The sequence below is a fragment of the Pollachius pollachius genome (genome assembly GCF_949987615.1).
Source record: "Pollachius pollachius genome assembly, chromosome: 5".
Classification (NCBI taxonomy): Eukaryota; Metazoa; Chordata; class Actinopteri; order Gadiformes; family Gadidae; genus Pollachius; species Pollachius pollachius.
Window position 1 is genome coordinate 9579212 of NC_136938.1, and position 22745 is coordinate 9601956.

At 45.0% G+C, this 22745-nt stretch overlaps 2 protein-coding genes across 5 annotated transcripts in view; one reads left to right on the plus strand and one right to left on the minus strand.

Annotated features, from left to right (window-relative positions):
* Window positions 1-216: 216 nt before the first annotated feature.
* Window positions 217-15685, minus strand: LOC307076352 (homeobox-containing protein 1-like). Of its 4 annotated transcripts, none has more exons than XM_079737314.1 (10): window positions 15513-15685; window positions 9456-9950; window positions 8914-8999; window positions 8207-8317; window positions 7432-7588; window positions 7248-7330; window positions 6092-6187; window positions 5691-5779; window positions 5300-5383; window positions 217-5218 (listed from the first exon to the last, which is right to left on the minus strand). In XM_079737314.1, the coding sequence occupies exons 1-10, from the start codon at window positions 15524-15526 to the stop codon at window positions 4871-4873; spliced, it is 1563 nt and encodes a 520-aa protein (XP_079593440.1). In that variant the 5' UTR covers window positions 15527-15685; the 3' UTR covers window positions 217-4870. The 4 variants fall into 4 exon arrangements, with proteins under 4 accessions (XP_079593440.1, XP_079593439.1, XP_079593441.1 ...); XM_079737313.1 differs by having other exon boundaries at window positions 5691-5782; XM_079737315.1 differs by having other exon boundaries at window positions 217-5044; window positions 5691-5785.
* Window positions 15686-18210: 2525 nt separating this feature from the next.
* igdcc3 (immunoglobulin superfamily, DCC subclass, member 3) overlaps window positions 18211-22745 on the plus strand; it is a gene marked incomplete at both ends in the record, with an annotated part of 56365 nt that continues 51830 nt past the window's right edge. Inside the window, one exon of the mRNA XM_079736482.1 lies at window positions 18211-18274. Coding sequence (XP_079592608.1) covers window positions 18211-18274 — 64 coding nt within the window. The remainder of the gene's footprint in view (window positions 18275-22745) is intronic.

A 22745-nucleotide genomic window follows, 5' to 3' on the forward strand; every position in this document is an offset into this window, starting at 1 on the left:
CAAGGGAGAACAGGACATTTCCACATCTTGTTTCCTTGAGACATTAAAACACTCCAGCTGAGGGGTCCTTAAAACACAACAGACGTTGTGCAGACGTCTGAGTACAGAGATACCCAGGGAACAAACTGCTGACGTCCACCCGGGCTACAAGATTGTGCGTTTGTGTGTGTGATGGAGAGATAGAGCTAGAGATGGATCCTCAGTTCAGACATTTTTAATCACTTTAATTCCCTGGCGGATACAACGGCAATAAAAACAGTTTCAAATTAAATCAGGATTTTTCAACAGATGAAAAAAAGGAATAAAAAGGCTTATGTAGGCATTACTACATATCGATTACAAAACAGTCTACTGTCCAAAAAGGCACTAAACAGTGACACTGAGACAAAACACAGGACGTCCTGACATTGATCATTTCAAATGAATCAAACATCCTTTTGAAGTTTGTTCTTTCATCTGAAGAGTTCAATAAAAAAATACAAATTTAAAAGAATTTACACGGACAGAATAATATTTGAAACAATTTAATTCTGTACTATGTAACTTTGCAAGGGAGGAGCCAAGTGGGTTAGTCGCGAATGGTACTGCACCCATATCACCCACGTTCTCTGATGCAATAATCACACGACAAGGAAGTGAATGTTGAGCTACAATGTGTTGTGGCAATTATTGTTTCACTTCCCACAGAGCCAAGCCTGGTCTGTCTAGTCTCTGTTGATATGATGGTTAATCATGGACCTTTTGTTACAAATATCTGTTTGCAGAGAGTAGGTGATAAAATGTAGGATATTATTTTAACTTTTATCGCTCTCTAGATACTGTTTGACCACAGTTTACTGCTGGACCTGATTGGGTTGATCTCAGGTCAGCCTTGATGGGCCGTTCTTGGTTTAATACACGGGAGAGGGAGGAGATCTGGTGTCACTGTACAGAGGTCAGTCATGTTCCGCCTGTCATAATCTCTTTTCCGACACGGCTAAAGGAAGACCAGAGGCAGATACTGCATGTTACAACAAAACTACACATACATGGTAATACAGACATGACTTACAGTCCTGAAACAATCTTTATAAAACATGCTGACATCTTAAATGAATCACATGACTTTGTCTCCGCTTGGCAGATTTCACAAAAAGAAAAAAAGATATAAAATATTTTGCAATAGCATTTGTGAATGTATATATATATTTTGTTTTAACATATTTGATTACAGTACAACATCACTAGCTAACAACGCCTCCGTTTAAGAAACACTCGGTGGGAAATAATTCAGGATTCAAGTTAAATTAGACATTTGGTCTAAAACAAATCTTGTGGTACCTGGTCAACATATATTCTTGGATGGACACTACTTGAATAGTTTTGTAAAAAATACCCCAGAATAAACAGCAGAATATTCCTAGAATCAGACAGTATACGGTTTTCCCCAACGAAAGCGTGCAACTTCAAGCTGCTTCATAAGCCTTGAGAATGGATTTGGTAAAAAAATGGTTACTTAAATGAGGGTAAGTGATCGTATGAAATCAGGTATATTTTCTATATCCTATTAGAGGGTTTCCTGGGGAATTTAGATGCAATTGTTTCACAATAGTTCCGGTGTTGCCAACAGTCCTGGAAGCTTAATACAGTATATTTCCAACAGTCCTGGCAGCTTATAAGTAACTACTTTTTTTAAGTTTTCCTGCAATCTTGTCTTTAATGGAAGATTTAGGAGTCAAACTGGAGAATATTATGATGCACTTCTGTGCTTTGAGATAAAAAAAATAACGTGAAGAGGTCATGAAACACAATAGTATCATCTTGTCCGGTTTGGTTTAGCTCTTTCAAGAGGAACTTCAGTTCAGTGTCCGCTTACCACCAACCAGATCTAAGAAAGTATTATTTTTCACAGGTGCCTGAGGATAATGATTGTGTTAAAAGTATTGTCCTATTTGCGTAAAACAATTAATAAACAAAAGATATTGATCTCTATAGTCCCTGAAAAGTATGGTTGGAAGCATGTTTCTTCCATGTTGAACTGAAAAACCCCAGAGATTATATCTAAATTAATCATATTGAGAAATCCTCAATACAACTATAACGGTAAAACCTGGTAGCATGTTGAAGCAGCACTCTATGGAGCGAAGTAGTAAGCTTACAAGTATTTAGCTTATAAGATTTGGAGACTGAGGTATTTGTAAATAGTTTATTGTTAAAATAAATGTTCATGAATCATGAAAACTTGAATCTTTTCACCTGATGGCAGCACTAAGTTTAACCAAACAAACCAGTTTGATTTAACATGTTTGATTTAACATGACATATAGCTTGTCTAAATAGCATATTTTGCTTGTGTAAATAGCTGGCTAGTGTGTAAATATGATAGCTTGTGTTAATATTTACAGTATAGCATGTTAGTGTTAACAGTATCTAGTTAGTGGTAACACAAGCAAGCTATATAGTAAGCTAACAGTATAGCTAGCCAGTGTCAAAGGGTATGGCTAACAAGTGTCAACGTTATAGCTAGCCTGTGCTAATTGGTAAGTACACACTAACTAGCCAGCTCTAGTTTAACACCAATTCTGCGCTGGTGAAGCACTTTTTTTTAAATGCCACCATTAGTCAATTGAGTTAAAAATGTGTTTAAGTAATTGATCATCCTACTTAAGCATTTGAGTTGCTTTTCAGATTAAAGTTGCCTTGGACAGCAATGTCCCAAATGTTACTTTTGTTTTCCACTTGTCTGACTGGTGTCAGTCAGTATCTTACACTGATACATGGAAAGTCTAACGCCTGATTTTCACCGGGGACGTAAGCGCCGCAGTCACCTCTGCTGATCGCTGCCACTCTAATCAATGAAACCATCCCCACCGGGCGCGCTGCGGAACGTCTCAGCAGCGTCCAAGGAGCGGCGCGGTGCGCCGCGCCGCAGCGCTATCATTCCGCAGCACTTCTATTTTTGACGCAAGCCGTTGCTGAACCGCGTCAATTTCAACAGAGCAGATCGAGCCGCGCAGGAAGTGAAAAAGTAAAAGCCATGGAGCATCCGGTCAATTTTCAAAATAAAACACAATACTCAGCTCATGTAGCCTATCACAACGTCACATCAACATTACGTCATGACCGGTGGCACCAGGTCAGCAGTCAATCAATCAAAGGGTCTCAGGGGGTCAGCAACATGTACGACGAGAGACTGATTGTCGAAGTGGAGCAACATAAAATAATTTATGAAATAAATCATCCTTTTGATAAGGACAATGTCAGAAAGGACAAAGCCTGGCATTTAATTGCAGTAGTTTTGGGAGTGGAAGGTGAGTACATTAGGTTTAGGATTATCGCGTGATCTCGTGTGAATACGGCTGGCTCGCAATGCAGCGCTACGCTGCCGTTACGCGCCCGGTGGGGATTGACACAGGGCAGAGTTCGCAGCAGTTCCGCGGCGCGTACGTCCCCGGTGGAAATCAGGCGTAAGAGGCTGGAGAAATATGGACAACTCTGTACGGGAATAAGATTGTTTAACATAAATTAGGCTGTCAGACATTTCACCGTATGGGCAAAACATTCAATGCATCATCAGGTGTGATGTGTTTGTTGGTTAATTGTTTTGTCCATAGGAGGTCAACGCGGTTCTGGCTAATGGCCAGTCGCACAAAGTGCAGTTAAAGGCTCGAGCCCTTTTCAAAACACACAATAACCACCCTTTGTTATTTTGCCCATGGCAAATTAACCAGATTTTGTTTTTGATACCACACTTTGTAGCCTTGACTTTGTAGCATTAGACTATTTACAGGTTATGGAATTCTGACCTTGTTTAAAGAGTTATCTGTATTTTGGAAACATTTGTAATGTTTAAATAGATACATTTTTTAAAAGAGATATGCGTTGTATTTGCATTAATATAACACATCTTATTTGCCCTGTTTGTGACACCAATGATCCAAGACTGAGTACAACAAAACATCAAGTAGTCCTGCCATGATTATGCCAAGAATGTGAGATTGTTTTTGATTCCCAATTAATTAGTAGACATAAAAGTTTAAAGCTTATCCGATTGGTAGAATTCTGTGGGGACTTTTCGTATTCATATACATTTGTCATAAAATCTCAACGTTTTGTACAGTGTGGCGTGACTTTCCTGGACTCAAGAGTAGATTGTGGAAGTCACAAACAGGCCTAACCTCTGATGTGCATTTGAATAACATATCCATATAAAAATCTAACCTTTTTGAGTCCTTAAGTCTTTCAAAGGGCTAGTCCTCCAACTAAAGACAGACGTGTACATTTAATATTATCAAGCTTCCAATCAGCCGCTACTGTCCACGTATTTCTAGACCTCTTGGTTTATCAATACGTCTCCCGTGTTATTTTGATCCGTTTCATACTGCTAAGCCAACAGAGAGCCGGTTCATACATCACGTCATGAGATCACACTGGGATCCTAGGATTTCTGCAGAACTCCTTACGACTCAAACAAGGGACAACTTTAATTTCCTCCACCCAGAAAGACAAGCCTCGGCGCGTCAGTCTATTTTCTCTTGACAAGTATTTTCTGATATCTCTCGGCTATATTCAACATGTTTAGAAAGGCAGGTGGCCTGGAGGCTCTTGGCACAGTAAGGTATTTGACTAAAACTACGACTTACGTTTTCTGCTCACATGTCTGCCTACCTGCCTTCCGTCCACTGTTGTGAACAAAAATCGCTTATAATAATTAATTTATAATAATGAGCGTTATATCAAAGTAATAATTCTATTTTTGGGGATGTAGCGGTGCCTGGGACAGTCTGTAGCAGGGGGGGGGGGGGTGGAGGTAGAGCCGTGAACTTGAACAACCACACCCAAACACCAACGCACCTCTCTCATCCCAAAGCTTCTCTCCGGCGCCCCGTCTTCATTCGTCCTCCATCGTCTCTGTCTTGATGTCATTTCCTGTGCTGCCCCCTGCGCCGCCATCAGACGCCTGATTGGCTAGGGCTAAGATAGTATGATTGACCGCCGCCATCTCCACAGCCAAGCTGATCGGGTCCTGGACCTCAGTGGGTGAGCTGTGATTGGTGGGTTCATCCTGGAGGGAGGGGGAGGGGGGAGACCAGGACACACCTGTCAGTCTGGAAGCCTCTGCCTGAGCCCCCGCCCCTAACAACGATCGGCCTATCAGAGGGTTGCCCTTCTGTCCAGTCACCCCCCCCCTGCCCAAGCCCGGCCAGGCAGCCAACCAGCTGGGGAGAAGAGATGGGACCTGAGGGGAGTAGGTCGCAGGTTAGGTGGTGGCCGGCTACACGATGGTGGTGTGTGTGGGTGGTGTCGAATACAGACGTACCTGTGTGGGTGAAGACAGGTCTATTCGGCTCAGTCCAAACGCTCTGTTTGCTGCCCTCTTGTCAAACACTGACACCTCAGAGCCCTGCGGTGAAACAACATGGTAGTCTGAGTACAGCTTTATAGAGAGGAGACAGTACCTATCTATCGTCTCTGTATTGTGGGGCTAAAAAGAGAAGTTCCACCGTCTACTGGTGGACACTGGGAGCTTTCCAGTTCAACCAACCAGTCTTCTAATGATGGACACTGGGAGCTGCCCAGTAAAACCCCAGCTTTATACCGATGACCCTTGGAGCTGCCCAGTACTTATAGTGTGTATAACGTCTACATTATTAGATGAAGGAGGCTGGAACTCAGGAGTCAGCCTTGGTCAGCAGGACAGCAGCTCCTACCTGCTCTGGGAAGTCATTTCCGTCCACCTCGTCGCTGTTGGAGTGGCCCCCCGGGCTCACCACATCCATGCCGTGGCTCTCCAAGATGGCTGCTTCTTCAAAAGACACAAAACTCACCATAACATATCAGGGGGTCGAACCTTATGGCCTCATGCATCACTTGTACACACACAAACACGAAGTGTGTTCTGCTTGGCAGTGTGTTCTGCTTGGCAGTGCATGCTGCGAATACTTTATGGATAAAAAAGGTCCTTTATGAGCCTTTGGCAGGCCGGTCAAAGCAATATGTATATTTGCACAATCCTGTCAAAATGGAAAACACGCACTACACAAAAAGAATAGCAACATGGAAACACACATGTACTACCAAGAGATGTATATTGGTTGGTGGAGGATATTACCTATGTTTGCGCGCCTCTTCATCTCTTTGCGTCGGTTAGCGAACCAGTTATAGACCTTCAGAGATGTGACCCTCTCCAGATCAGACAGCTTCTTCCCTGTCAGGAGGAGCCAGTTAAACATCCATCTCCCCAGTGTGTGTGTGTGTGTGTGTGTGTGTGTGTGTGTGTGTGTGTGTGTGTGTGTGTGTGTGAGACAATTATTTCTCCATGCCTCATGAACACAGCCTCTTGAAGTTCAAACATTTGTTTCCGTCTAAATACTCTACCTGCAACAAATCTATTCTGGTATGATTACAGTTTATAAATAGCCCCTGGTTTTTACAAGCCATGCCAATGTGACTCAACATCCTGCCGCCGGCAGGAATCTGTCACTAATACAGCATGCATAATGCGACCAGATTATCGGCTGCAGGCGTGCATATCTTAACATTGATTTTGGCATTAACGTGGAGACAAATGGTTGCTTTATGCTCCTGACATGTGTTGATGCATAGGTATTGATTGGCGCAGTGTACACTAGCTGCAGAAAATCCACTTTAATTAAACAGACCAGAGCCTCCGATAGACCTATTTCACAGAGGCGTGACGGTGGGACAAACCCCGGTATTGCTCATAACATTAATTATGTGACTGCTCCTTTTGTGTTCCCGGGACCTGGAGGTAGACATATCGGCACTAGTTAAGTCAACTAACCACGCCCTGGTACAAAAAAGGTGCAGACCCATAATTAGTGCTAGGAGCAACAACTGTGTTTGTCCTTCTATACCTCGGAGAAAAGATCCTAAGCATCACCCATATCTTGGGATATACTCGTGTGATCCCAGAAACTAGTTAGAACCAATTTTCTCTTTAAAAAAAAAACAACAACCCCATCTTGTGTGGCGCAACGTAAAACACACTCTTGTTAGGGCCATCGTCATCGAGGCTGGAAATGCACGCATTACATTTAAACCCTGGTGATTTGAAAAGGTCCCATGACATGCCACCAGGTGGGATTAGCCGTTAGAAGCCGTTTTGAAAACCTGTCTCTTATGGCATCCCAAGTGCACCTAGCATAGGTCCACCTAGACGTGTGACAGATGCCATGGGACCTCTAAACAGCGCTTGGATGTCCTGCTGCTGTAGTGTTGTCAGCTCCCTCCCTGGCCGGTCCTACCTGGCTTCTGGATGACAGCGTTGCAGGCGCTCGCAATCTCCTCCCTCTTCGCCTCATCAGGGTACTGGTTATCACTGAAGTAGCTACACACACACACACATACACACACACACACAGGTCTTTAGATAGTTCAACATCCACCCCTTTGTTTAATATGACCACGGTATTAGCCCCGCCCCCTCACCTCTCCATGACAGAAAGACACTCCTTCCTCCAGGTGAAGCGACTCCCCCGCCTCAGACGGGAGCCCCCCGGCATGGAGCCAAAGGAGGGTGGGGTTTGGTGCCACTCCACCATCTCGTCCATGGCCATTGGCGCGGGCCGCATGGCCAGAGTAGCCCCTTCACACACACACACACACAAACACACACAAAACCTGTTTTAACGTTGCAACTCCCAACCCTGGCCTCAACCAGCTGTAATGTAATAATATAATAACTAGCTGTCTGACAATAGCGTAGAACATTCCTTAAAGACGGTATGGGGGACCGCCCAGTTGAACTACAGTCTTCTCGACCAACTTGCCTTACTACCATAGACTCTTTACTGCGGTGTAGCCACCAGAAAAGCCAGATTGTTCCCAGGTTAATTTCACTGTCATGTGAAACAGGGATGTACATCCACAATCAGATTGGATGCTTTTTCATACAGCATAATGCAGTAAGAGTAGAACTGTCTCTTTGATTAAATCAGAAGAAAACGTCCGTTGTAAGTAGCCGATATGATAGATGTGCATTCCGTGGAATCTTTTTCAGTTTAGTATGGAATAGGAGAATTTGTTCATAGAATGCTTATGACTCTAATGTGACTTTGTGTTTAACGATTAAGACCGTATCAGTATGTAAATTACTTGTATATTTACCCAAATTGGATAATGACATGATATGAAATGGGTGTTGAATTCGGTGGTCAAAGTGCTGGTCCTGCTGCCTGTTCTGTTGTGTGGAGGTGTGTTTTACCTGGGTTGGTCTTCTCCAGCAGATACCAGCGGTAGAAGGCCCGTTTCTTCTGGTCACTCAGGTCTGATCCCTGCTGCACCAGCCAGTGGGAGATCCGGCTCTGACTAATTCCTGGAAGGGGAAATCGAGAAAAAGGTGACATGCTTTTAGTTTAGTATCACAAAGTGTTGCCTTATTTGAATTGGTTCCCTTGTGCCAAATAGAGTGCACTATTTAACGAGCGGAGCACCCTGGCCATGTTCATTATCAAACCTTTGCAATAAACCTGATTTCTAGCACCACCTCCCTGCGTCTTTTGTTTTGAGGAGCCTATAAGAAGTCACCTAGGTGGAGTGTGGCAGCCACCTAGGTGGCGTGTAGCTTGGACATTTTGCTACAATCCCATGATGCATAGCGGTTTTCAATATCACAATGGCAGGCTCGTTATGTAAAAGCTTTCAAGTGGTGACATCTAACACAGGTCCTCTTGTTTATGCGACCAACACGTCACGTCGATAGATGTTTGGTGCATAATTTGGTGCCTGAATTCCCCCTGCAGTTGTTCCCTGAATACTATAGTGTTCATTATTTCTGGATTAGGGACTGAGGGCACAAGTGAGCCAAATTAAACATGGCATGTATGTCAAATGTCGCTTTGTCTGGCTGGCTATCAGTAGAGTTAACTCTACATTGATTGGCTGAAGGCCAGTGTGGGCTGAGACACTGACCTGTTACCTGGGCAACCACAGCTTGCGAGATCCGCCTGTTTCCCAGGAAGTTTTTGATCTCCTCTTTAATCACAGCGCTGTCCATTCTACACACACACACACACACACACACACACACACACACACACACACACACACACAGAGAGAGAGAGAGGGAGAGAGAATTTATAAATGTATTATGGGATGCATCAGGGAGAAAATAAAGAAAATATTGAATAAACCTGGATAAAACCTGATGAAAGTTGAATTCACTGACGTAAAAGAGTAAAACATTGTTGACTCACTAGTGCACATCATTGCAATTAATTAAACTAATTGTCTCTTAATTCAACCAATAACCTGGATTATTCCAGTCTCTCTATTTCAGTCCCTCTCACAGCTGAGTGGACTGCCAAACCGTCTGCGCTGCAAAACCGTACAGGTGACAAGAAGAGCAGCACACAAACAGGATGATAGATATTTGGCTAGCCTAGTCAAATCTACCAGTAAACCTTGATTCACATGAACCAAACCAGTTCATGCTAGTTCAGCCTGGTCCTCACCTCATGAGTTCTTCCACCTTCTCCTCGAACTCCAGGTCTTCCTCGCTGGTCTCGAAGCCGTAGCTCTGCGCCACGACCCCGCCGCTGCTGCCGATCATGGCCACGGGAAACCTCGGAGGAGACAGCTTCCCGTTCACCATGCCGACGAGACCATTCTCCGCCGCCGCTGCCGCCGCCGCCGCCGCCATGGAAGCGGGCGTTGGGGCCGACGCCAGGAGGGGCGGCGAGGTGCGGTACAGGTTACTGGGCGACGGCGAAGCCCCGTTCCCGGCGAAACAGGTCTGAGTGGCGGTGGAGGTGGTGGAGGAAGAGGAGGAGCGTGGTGGTGGCAGGCGGGAACGGGGGCTGGGCAGACGGCTGTGCTGGCGCTCCAGGCGCTCCAGGGTGTCCAGGGCGTGCACCATCTCCGCCTGCGTCATGCCCGAGCGCCACAGGCGCTGCAGCAGGTCGATCTGCTCGATGGTGAAGCGCGGCTCCTCGCAGGGATGGGACATCCTGGAGGGGACAGGGGTCAACAACGGGTCAGGGGTCAACGGGACAGGGGTCAGCGGGACAGGGGTCAGCGGGACAGGGGTCAACAACGGGTCAGGGGTCAACAACGGGTCAGGGGTCAACGGGACAGGGGTCAGCGGGACAGGGGTCAACAACGGGACAGGGGTCAACGGGACAGGGGTCAACGGGACAGGGGTCGACAACGGGACAGGGGTCAACAACGGGACAGGGGTCAACGGGACAGGGGTCAGCGGGACAGGGGTCAGCGGGACAGGGGTCAACGGGACAGGGGTCAGCGGGACAGGGGTCAACGGGACAGGGGTCAGCGGGACAGGGGTCAACGGGACAGGGGTCAACGGGACAGGGGTCAACAACAGGAAAACAACTTGAGAACTTAAACTTCGAAAATATACAACTGTTGAATAAAAAATGTTCAAAACGATAACATACAAACTACCACTCTGGAAAGCACTTTTGGACAGAAACGGCAGAACCACTGTTCCTTACGGGCAATTTCCCCCGTTAACAAATAACTTCATAATTGTGGGGTAAAAATAGCACTGAAATGGTCACAAACACTTAGCGAGATAAAAACTGAATGGTGTAACACTGCCAACTAGGGGTGTGACGAGATTAAACTCGACGATATTACCCGTCACGTTAAAAATCTGTCTCGCGAGATTTGTGAGCTATCCAAACTTCTAATTGTGGCCTGTGGGGGCAGTAATGCGCCTTTGCTACACCTAGCGTGCCAGAACCTAAAGAAGGAGAAGGAAAAGAAGAAGAGGAGGAGGAGGGGAAGCAGGGAGGGCAGCGAAAGCAGCCATAGACAGCCAGAATGACGTCGGAAAATACCCGTATTATCGTCGAAGATGCCCCCGCCACTTTTAAATCATTTGTTTGGCAGCATTTTAAGTACCCGGCGGAAATGATGAATGGCAGTAGAGTGACTGATAAGACACGGACAATATGCAAGCATTGTATGAAAATAATGTCGTACACCGCGGCTAATACGAGCACGATGCAGAGACCTATACAGCACCACCACAGCTCGGTACTCAAGTCAACAACTGCACCTGTGAAGAAAACACTAAAAAGCCAGACAACGCTTCGGACCTCAACTTTCACAGTCAAGCGCCAGAGCCACAACAATAACAAGAGACATAGGTGTTTTCATCGCAGCAGATATGAGACCATTTTCTGTGGTAGAAAATCAAGGATTTCGGCGACTCCTCCACACACTGGAACCGAAGAACACCATCCCATCACGCACGCATTTTACCCGCACAGTGATCCCGAACCTCTATGGAGAGTCCAAGAGCAAGGTTGTACAGATACTGAAAGACGCAGAAAGCATCGCCATAACAACAGACGGTTGGACATCGAGAGGTACGCAAAGCTACATCACAATTACAGCCCACACAATGACTGGAAATGGAAAGTGTTGTACTACAAACTAGGCCACTTTTCGAGTCCCACACAGGGGCCAACATAGCTGAGGTTTTACAGACAGCTGTTACTGACTGGGAGCTTAAAAAACCCAACCACAGCATCGCTATTGTTATTGACAATGCACGTAATATGGACGTGGCCGTGCGTGAGGCGGGATTGAAGCCGCACATCAAATGTTTTGCGCACACTATAAATCTTGCAACCCAAGCTGGCCTCGGTGTTCCCCGCATCGCTCGTTTGCTCGGGCAGGTGAGATGTGTGGCTGCTTTTTTTCGTCTTGAGTTCAACGGCTACCGCGGTGTTAATGTCCAAGCAGAAACAGCTACAATTGCCATCACACAAGTTAATCATGGACGTTGGATATGCTGGCTCGTTACCTCGAGCAGCAAGCTGCCATATCAGCAGCTCTCACCAGCCCAGAGATAAGACAAAACGCCCGAAGCATTGACATACACTTGACAGCTGCGATGTCAGAGATGCTGAAGACCTTGTGAAGCTGCTGCATCCTTTGAAGACAGCCACTACAGTGTTGTGTGAGGAGAGGAGTCCCACAGTGTCTCTCATTGTGCCACTGAAGAGCATGATTGAACAGAACATGACACCAAATGATGGAGATTCCACCACCGTGGCCAACACAAAGACTGCAATCCTCACGAATATTGCAAACAGATACAGTGGGGATGCCTTCAACTATGTGCTGGAGTGCTCGGTACTGGACCCAAGGTTCCGGACTCTACCTCAGCTAGACCATGACCAGTGTTAGGCCGTCTTCCTGAGGGTACAGAACAAGGCAGAACAGTTGCTGCAAAAATAGGTGTATCACTTTAAATTGTATTGTGTATGTTTGTCAGCTAAACATTTTTAAGAGATTGATGAAGTGTGTGTGTGTGTGTGTGTGTGTGTGTGTGTGTGTGTGTGTGTGTGTGTGTGTGTGTGTGTAAGAAACATGACAGCATCAGTGTGTGTGTGTGGGGGGGGGGCTCTTAGCTGCTTATCAAATTTAACACCAGTGTTTCTTCTGTTTAAAGACCACAGCTGAGGAGGGGGAGGAAGGGGCAGCAGGTGGAGCTAACTGTCCCAAACACGGTAGAGAGGAGGCTGTGAGAGATGATGAGCCCAAAGCGAAAAGAACCTGCTCCCAAAAAGACAGCACTTGAGGACCTATTAGGGAACTCTTTCTCTACTGAGCGAGAGGAGTCCAACAGTTCAAAACAGGCTGAGAGGGAAGTTGAAAACTACAGAAAAGAGGCCTCTATCCCTCTCAGTGGCTGCCCTCTGAAGTGGTGGCAAGAGCACTCTGTATTGACGGAGTAGAACTTTGATTTGGTTTTGCACATATTGTTTGCACTTGAAAAAGAGAATTATTTAATTTAAAAGTTAATTTACTTAAATTTTAGTTTTAGTTTCAATTTCATGCATGTAAAGTTATAATTAAACATTTCAAAATGCATGTGCAACTCGGTTAAATAAAAGTCTGTTGGTCCAGTTATATATTTTGTCATTGTAGTTTTCTTAAAATCTCGTCTCGTTCTCGTGAACCCAATATCATGTCTCGTCACATCCCTACTGCCAACCCAATCAACCAATCGTTTCCCAGTGAGCTTTACCATATGATCAGCTGTGTTAATTGATGATTATGTTCTAGTGTTCCCACTTTTTAATGAAGTTCCCTAGATCTGCACCTGTGTAGGTTTCTTTTGTTTCTGCTGTGTTACCCCGGGTGAAAGTCAAGCAATATATAATCAACCCTGGCAGTGCCTTGTCGCAGTGCATTGTTTTATCCATTGAGCTACAAAAGGAATATAACTCCTAACCCTGGCAGTGCCTTGCTTCAGCCAGTAAGATGTTCATGGAGTAGATGGAGAGTTACGTTTTTTTTTGTGTTTCACCTCCGGCCTGGGCTGTAAGAAGATGATCACCCAGCAGAGAAGACACAGAACTAATTATCGGAACACACACACACACACACACACACACACACACACACACACACACACACACACACACACACACACACACACACACACACACACACACACCTCAGTTTGTATTCCCTGCACATGGTACTCAACATCTGTCAGCCTATTGTATACAGTAACATTAACCTAAACAACGAGCTGAGCTTTACCACTGCACTTGAACCAACTGCAACACAGAACCAGATACTGCAGTCTTGAAACCCCGCTGGATACAAGCAACAAAGTGAGGGCTGGGAGTAGATTATCTTTAACCTCATACTTCACTCTCTCCCTCACTCACCATGGCATTGGCCACGTGTGTAAAAGATGGCTTCACTGAGAACAACCAACCAACTTTCTCCATCCTCTCTGTAATAATATCCATTCAGCCCCTGGGAAAATGGCATGTTTAAGCTACATTACTGAAGTGAATAACCCCCCATAGCCAGGCAGAATCCCAGCTAATGATCCATGCAGGTTTGGGTGCGCTTTCCAAGCGCTAGGCAGTGCTAACAGCCTCTGCTGAGGCATTAAAAATAACAAATTGAAGCGACAACAGAAGATAGAAATTACAATCACACCAGTTGACAAGAGCCCTTTCATTTACGCCGTGGATCTCCCGGAGACGTGTGCCTAATGTCTGGGGAGACCGCCGCACTGATCACATAACAGGCTAATTAATCACTTGCAGAACCCCAAAGGATTATTTATCAACATGAGCGAGAATACATTTACATCTCTTAGGTTAATATGATTGGTTTGAGGGACTATCTCTTGGACAAATGTTTTTCTAAACTGTGTGTGTGTATGTGTGCGTGTGTGCATGTGCTTGCGTGCTGAGGTTGATAATGTACCACTTTGTTTTCTCTATAGACAGGAGAGGAATCAATCCAAGCAACCAGCCAATCAAATCTCACCCTCTGACATAACATAACTGCGTCTTTTCACTCAGCCATCAGGGAGGGGCCCTAACACAGGCTGGTTGTTCATAGCAGCACCTCCATGAACCTAGGTGAAGTTTGAATGGCTAGTGGAAATACTGTGGATGTGATCATGCTGCTGTGTGTTTGCTATTCTGTAAATGCAAACAGACGAACAGTTGGATAGGCTATGGCTTTCTTCGTTGGACAATCCTTTAACTCTGTGTGACTGGGCTGACTATCAGCACATAGCATGTTGAGTATCAGTTAAACATTTGGCACCTATGTTGCTCGTAGCAACCACTACACTTTTGGGGGAAGTGTTTAATGCATAGTTCACCCAGGCAACTTCAGTGGGCAGGAGAGTAGATTTGATAAACACATGATGTGTGGGTTAGGAATTGAATTACGTACTAAGGAATTTAACCTTGATATGAATACAGAAATTGGGTGCAAATGGGAATTTAACAAAAATACCCAGTAAAAGTTTTGGTTGTCAGACATTCCCTTGATTCGCTCATACATAGGCTTTGTTAGTTAATCATTAATAAAAGGGCAGATGAATTAACGACCACCAACAGTATTTATTGCAGTATAAATTATCTATATGCAGAACGTATTTGAAGTGTCAAAAATAAGTTGAAGGATAGTCCTCAAAATAAAAATAAAAGATATGCATTATTTGTTTTAAGGAGCTTCCCTAGAAATCAAAAGGAAGTTCGTTTCTGCACTTCAGCACAAACATCCAAAAGAGGACACACACACACACACACACACACACACACACACACACACACACACACACAATATCCGGCTTCTTAAACCATAGCATGCAGATACAAGGGCCTATTGATATTTATAATCTGTGAATGCTGAATATTTGTAGACCCCGGTCCTGGTCAAAACTTAGTTAATCGGCTAGTTGTGTAACTGAAGGAAAGTTGTAAAGTCAGGCAGACAGATGTGGCACCAGATGTTCTTGGGGACTTTTCCCCCCCTACGTGTAAGTAAGCAGCGCTGATTACTAAAAACCCACCGAACACACCTGTCTGCCTTATAGCTTTACGTACACAACAATGAAGATCGTTTTGATCCCTATCAGACCGTAGATTTCGGGTTGTATTTCCAGGGGAGAGGCCACGGTGTGGCAGTGCCAAGAAGAGCTGGGCGAGCCTACGGGATGGCTGCCTGCTAGCCGCCGTTAGCCGCCAAGTTCCCCGGGCTGCAAGTCTTACCTGGCTGACTGCATCCGTGACCGCCGACCTCCGCAACATTTAATTGACAGATGGATTTGGTCCCTTGTGTTTCCAGGACTAGCATGCACGGATGGGTTTCCGGTCGCTACTTAGAATGTTAATTTGATTTTGCTGGGTAGCGAGACTGATTTGCCTTTGTCCGACAGACAGAAGCCATATTGACATGGCAACGCAATGCTTTCTGGGATTCGTAGTCGTCTAGAGTTAGAACGACATAGACAGTATTCACTCTGTCTACTACATCATGGACCTATGGTCTACATCTTCTGCTTTCTTTTAGGTTTTTATGACGGCATGAAACCACCTTTCTGCGCATTACCGCCACCGTCTGAGCCGGAGTATGAACCGGGGACCCTACTCATCTTAGACAAAAAAACAACAACAACAACAACAACATATCAACCAAAATAACTCAAACTTGCATTACATTAATCCATTTTGTTATCTTTTAAAAATGAAAACAACATTTAAAGATCTCATCCCCTGTATTTACTAAACTAATTTGTACTCCTTGACTGCTTCTTTAATATCGGTCTCTGGTCTCTTATGTTTTGAACATTCCAACAGTAGGCATACCTGTTTGACAGTTTCTGTCAATTGACAATTTAACCTTTAGTCTGGCAATGTCAAGCCTTATAGGCAATGTGAAATATGGTGTAGAATTCTAATCGCTGTGTAACTGGAATACAGTTAGAGCAATAACCATTATTGAAATATATTTCATGGTTATAGCTTATACCATACAAAATGGAAATGACACGGCAATTGGAGAATTATAAGATAGAGTACAAAAAAGTATGAAGTCATTGGTTTTCCGCACAATTCGCTATCTAGCTGCAGCGATTGCACATGACTGACACGTAGCTTGTTAATTTATTTTGTTCGAGGTTTGCTTCTTCTTACTTATTTATTATGTGGGGAAAGGATGTGTGCAGTGGGTGCCATGGCTGTATAATAACAGGGTAGTAGGGCCGTACAATATGAAAGCCTGTCCATGGCTATTCTTCATGGTTGGTCATGCTATGCTCAAGGCTGTATATGATTGATTGTCTGTGAGGGAAGAAAATGCATGTAATGCACCAACCCAGGAACACAAACTTCCCCTGGAACTAGATACCTTCGAAGGACCCTTTTTGGGGTGTTGCTTTGACCCCAGTACCACTCTGTGTCATTATAATAAAGGACCTCTAGGCACCTTTGGAGGTACATTTTTTATGGGTGTTTGTTTTGACCCCAGTGACACAGATTGAAACGCAGGCTTTTGGTGATGATGAATTAATAAATGTTTTACGGAGCCAACATGTGCCTCCGACATAGATGTAAGACACAACCCAGACATTATTATGCTTGTAGTAGCCTTAAAAATATATTGGAGCATGTTTATCAACAGTGTTAAGAAAATCTGCAACACATTTTGAAGCGTTGAGTCGTGTGGGTGAACAATTTTTTTTTCCTTGATGAATATTCCCTTATTTTCCACAAGGGGGAGCTAAAGTATCAAGAGTTAAATCAAACTACTAGGTTGATTGTTTACCATAATTGTGTGCCATAATTGGTCATCTAGCGCTTGAGGTTTACTGACGCAAGAAGTTTTTTATCAGGCACCATAGTATTGCTTCCCCCTTGCCCATTCCATCGTAAAGAAAAATGGGTTCCCAGTGACATACATGTATATCTTCAAGTGTATATAGGCTACTGAAAGCGGTAGACTACTGCCTTTAGGTGTCACTGTCTGCCTATTATGTCCTTGTTCCTAAATAGCCCTTTGTACATGCAAATGTGTCACCTATAATGAGAGATTGTTTTTTAGTCCACCAGAACAGCACCATTTCATTCAACAAAACGTTACACACAGGCTTGCGGTGTGAACGCAATATTTAATTGTCATTCTATACTCAGGGTCAAAATGATTTGTTGTACCTTAATGTGGGTTAGGATAGAATATAATATTATACAGAATATTATATTATACGATGCATTGTTGTTAATATTGTTGCAATCATTTTTCTTCTTAAAATGATTCTGATTATAATTATTAGGAGCTATTATTATTATATTATATATATTATTATTAGGACTATTATTTTAGTAATGTGCAGCAGTATTTTTAGTGGGGTGGTCGCAGCAGTAGTAGAAGTAGAAGTAGTAGTATTTGTTTGTAAACAACCAGATTTTGCATGTTAAATGTCTTGTAAGAGCAGCACTCAGCTATCTTTTGTTCCCAGAGCAGGTTCAGCAAATACGAGGGGGTAGAAAGGGGATGTGGGTGGGGGTGCATGGGATGGGGAGTGTGGGGGGGGGGAGAGAGAGAGAGAGAGAGAGAGAGAGAGAGAGAGAGAGAGAGAGAGAGAGAGAGAGAGAGAGAGAGAGAGAGAGAGAGAGAGAGAGAGAGAGAGAGAGAGAGAGAGAGAGAGAGAGAGAGAGAGAGAGAGAGAGAGAGAGAGCGCCAGGCTTTAGGATACAGCACGGGGAGAGAGGAGGAGAGAGCAAGATGCTGACAGATTCCTGATAGATGTGCAAAATGGCGCAAGCATGTACGACCCCAGCGAGCCCCCCAACTGTAGTCGTGTAGGTTAGACCATGTAGAGCTGAATGTGGATATCCATGCTGCTGCTTCTCCCGTTCACGTCGCCTTATTTTCTTCAAGTGTTGGAATTAATTTGGAACAAGTGCTGAAATGGCACGAAGGGGCTGCTGCTTTGTTCCATGTGTTTTGGGGCTACTCCTGAATTCTCTGATCGGTGAGTGGCATTTAACGGTGCACCCGTCCGTGCATCATAATAACACTGCAAGGTAGCACCTTGTGCATGTATGTCGTATTATACTGGGGTGTGTGTAGATGTCTTACTATCCTGGGCCACACTTCTCATGGCGAAGCGAGCGTTCCGCGGAACCGTGAACTTGGCCGTACGGCCGATTGCCATGAGCTTTTATTTTGGAGTCAATTCCTCCCTTTCGGCTGTTTCGAGTTGAGTTGCCCAGAGCGCAAGATCAATACGTGGGTGTTTTATCTTATATGGGATGAAATTAAGAGAGAAAAAATACCTAAACAAAAACCTAGCACATGCATGAAATCGTCCATGGTAAAAGCTCCGTGTAACGATAGAGTGTACAGTGTTTCACATGGTTACCTCTCCACATGGAAATAGGTGAGCATCATTTGTGTGGATTTTGCAGCTTGTTTTGTCTCTCAACATGCATTCAAACATGCAACACAAAGTGATTATCTGCTTTCAAAGTTATCGCCACGCTTGATTCGAAAAGTCAGAACCGAATACTACGTGGGACTGCATGTAGATATAATTTATGTTGTAATAACAAACTTCTGGTGCAATAACGTGTATTTTCCCCATTCACAGTACTAATTTTCATAGGGGGTTGTCTTAATAACGGTCCTCACCTTTAAACTTCAATTTCCAAAAGATTTACCAGTAGGCCTAATTAAACTTCACTTATTACATCTCTTTGGAAGTCCAAGAACCGTAAAGTGGTGCATACTTCCTTAATACCCTTATTTGGACCGCCACAACCATAAACCTGCTCTACCGAAATCCAAACCATCTTACAAATAGTAGCCTAACCTGCGATTCTCTACTGGCAATTACTGGTATTCATTGTTCCCCATTTAAGGATGGATGTGTAGTCTTTCTGTTTTGGCGTGGCATCTTGGATTTTTATATATGTTTGTAAAGAGTCACACATACGTCCAGTCGAAAGCGCTTTATCTGCAGACTCTTTATTGATGGCCCAGCTCTCTCTCGCTCTGGCCGCTACATCACCCGCTGGATGTAAAATGGCAATGGTTATTGTTCCGAGAATAGATGGGGAAAAAGGCCAGGTTATCCCTACTGGCAGAAATATTTGTGCGGATTAAATGTCAAGGCTTTCAGTACTGTCCTTTTCAACCGTTTAGCCCACCTTTTATCGCTAAGACGTGACGGCTTTCTCGCTTTTTTTCCCTCCCTCCCTGCGGTCCTGATTGGAAAGAGCGTCTGGAATTGAGTACGTGCACAGCAGAGAGACCACACGTGGACTCCGATCTCAGTCACATTTAACCGATATGTCCAAATTCATTATATTCTATATTAAGACCCCCAGAGCTGAAAAAAACTGATATGTAATTACACTGAAATATGTATGCCTATAAACCATAAAAACACATAATGTTTGTCCATTTTTACAATTGACATATTTAATCAATTATAATTTGATTAAAACATTAAAAACACTTATATATACAAAATAAAAACAAATATATATTAATACTTGCATTATTGGTTGTCGTACTCTACAATCTTCGAGCCAAATGTTAATATTAGCATGAATTAATACTAGTGCCTTGTTGATGGACCCATGGTATGTTATTGTTTACTGTTTTCTCCAGCAGTGTGGACAGTTAATCTGAAAAGTTAGCGTTTTGTTCTCATCTTGCATCTGCTCAATACAGATGGATATGGATAGATAAGTCAATAGCCAGATGATGTGTATGGATGTATAGATGATGGATGGTTGCATCGATGATAGATGGATGGATGGACGATGGATTTATAGATGCATGGGTGAGAGTGGATACAGATGGAGGGAGGGAGTGATGGGAATGGGTGAACCATCCCGGACTCATTGTTACATGTATAAACCAACCAAGAGTTTTTCAATATACTCTCTGCAAAGCTTGAAATGGCCTACGCTTGTTATTCTTCCAAATCTAAACAAAGGTTAAGATGTTAACAGTTGGCAGGAGTCTTTATTTTCTCAGTAGATGTGTGTTTTCCTTCCCAGTGACTCCGGGAGGGAGAAGTTCAGGAGCCACAGCAGCACTAAAGCTGTCGTTCTGTAGTCGTTCCACGGGGAACTTCCTGTGTGAAGTCTCTGTCGGCCACGCAGAGTTCCAGGTCGCCGTGGTTCGGGGGTGTAGGTGTGAGGAAATGAGGCAGTGGGGGGCAGCGGGGTATAGTACAGCTAAAGCCTCTGAGGAAGCTGAAAAACAGCAGCAGTGTGTGTGTTGAGGAAGTCCATGCGCTACATAAGTAAACATCGCTAGACACAAAATAACCAGTAGCAGCACCGGTGTGGTGTGTTCACACAGAGGGAGAGAGAGAGGGAGAGAGAGAGAGAGAGCGGGGCCCCTTTCCAACCCCCACACAAGTTAAAAGGGGGGGAAAGGTATCCGAAACAGAGCCACAATAGCACGAGAGAGAGAGAGAGAGAGAGAGAGTGTCATTGAATTTCTGTAAGGAGCATGTCAGTGCATTCCTTCCCCTGCTACCTAAAGAGCAGGAGCAGGGGGAGCTTGACAAGGGTGGGGGGGGGCTCTGTTGGAATTTGAGGGATGACGCTGGCGGTTCTGTGTTCTGACCCCTGAGCCGTTCAGACCCCTTCCCTCCCTCCCCTGCATGCCCTGAGGCAGAGGCTGGCAGAGTTCAGTCCATCAGCCCCTGAAACCCGATACCAGCCGGGCCCACTAAGCCCCTCTTTTATGGTTCTAAGTCAGGTCTGCGTGTTTACGTCTTTTATTTATTGTACCTCTCTTGCCCCACTCTCGCTCTCTCTCTCTCTCTCTCTCTCTCTCTCGCTCTCCTCTCCTCATCGTCTCCCTCTCTCTATCCGTACCTCTATAACTTTCCCTCGCTCTCTCTCGTTCTCTCTCTCTCACTCTCTCGCTCTCTCTCATTCTCTCTCTCTCGTTCTCTCGTTCTCTCTCTCTCTCGTTCTCTCTCTCTCGTTCTCTCTCTCGTTCTCTCTCTCTCTCTCTCTCATTCTCTCTTTAACTCTCTCCCGCTGGCCTCAGAAGCCCGCCGTGCAGCCTTGAACCGAGACACCCATCCGCGCCGGTCAGGGTCTCTGTGTGTGTGTGTGTGTGTGTGTGTGTGTGTGTGTGTGTGTGTGTGTGTGTGTGTGTAGACACACACTCCACCCCCTCTTACCTGGTTCCAGCACAAAAGGAGAGAGCAAGACAGAAACAAACTTTTACGAGCGTGGAGTTTGAAAGGGAAAGAGTGTATTTTCTTTTTTTCAAGTTTGAAGCTCTTGGTCTATGAATCTCGGTTTCTGCAGAGCAGGCGGGGGGTGAGGGTTGGGGTGAGGGTCACAGGGTCCGGCTGGGAGAGCTGTGATGCTCTCCCCCATGGCGTTTACATGGCCACTCTTAAGAACAACTCAGTTAGCAGGGGCTCTCAGCCAGAACCACGTACAGTGTAGCCCGACGCACACAGGACAGAGACAGAAACAAAGTGTTTTAAGTTCCGTGGCCGAAATAGACTTGGCTCCTATTTGAGGAGAGGGAAAAAAATCGTTAATGCTACATTGCATAGGGTTTGCACCATTAAAACGATATGCTAACCTTTATTCGTTGTGTCATCGTACAAATATGAGGCGAAATTCATGCTCCCTACGCTTTCGGCTTACTAGCGCAAAGAGTAAGCCCAAAGCATTCACCCCCCCCACCCCACTCGGCTCAAATGTCGGTCGGCCACTGGGCGAGTGGATTCTCCGCTGATGATGCTACTGTTGACAGACAGGAAAGACAGAGTGCTGTCCAGAACGCGTTGTCCTTCCCTCTAAAAAGCCTTGACGTGCAAAACGTGCTCCACTGATGTTTCACAGGGTTCCACTTGACACAAGAAATGTCATTGAAAAAAGGGTCCTTTCTTCCCTTCCATTGTTTGTGTGTGTGTGTGTGTGTGCTTGTGTGTGTGTGTGTGTGTGTGTGTGTGTGTGTGTGTGTGTGTTTGTGTGTGTGTGTGTGTGTGTGTGTGTGTGTGTGTGTGTGTGATAGCAGACCGTAGATCATAACAGCACATATCTGCCACCAAGGAGATACAGTATTCTTGTTCAGAAGAGGAAGGGCCCCATAACCCTGCTCTTCCTCTAGCCTATCTGAGGACACAAATCATAGTGGTAGTGGTGCCGTAATGACCGGTGAACGACTGGTGGATGACTGGTGGACGACTGGTGGATGACTGGTGGATGAATGGGGCGTAACTGTTGCATGAGTGGTGCACTGGGGGGCTATCAGTGCTGGCTGTCAGGCTGGATTGACTGGGGGAGCGGTGTGGTGGTGGACCCCCCGCTGTGACGCGGGACTGTAAAGTGACAGCTAATGTAGGGCCTAGCGCAACATCTGCCCCCACACCGGGAGGTACCCCTTCCATCTGGGGCTCCTGTGACACATGATTGGACTCTGAGTTCTGAGTTCCCCGCTGACGTTTTGCG

Excerpts from the sequence above, each read along its gene's own strand:
- LOC307076352 (XM_079737312.1), bottom strand. Across the intron at positions 7,331-7,431 it reads TGTCTTTCTGTCATGGAGAG|CTACTTCAGTGATAACCAGT; the intron begins GTGAGGGGGCGG and ends GTGTGTGTGTAG. Across the intron at positions 5,219-5,299 it reads ACCTGTCTTCACCCACACAG|GTCCCATCTCTTCTCCCCAG; the intron begins GTACGTCTGTAT and ends TACTCCCCTCAG.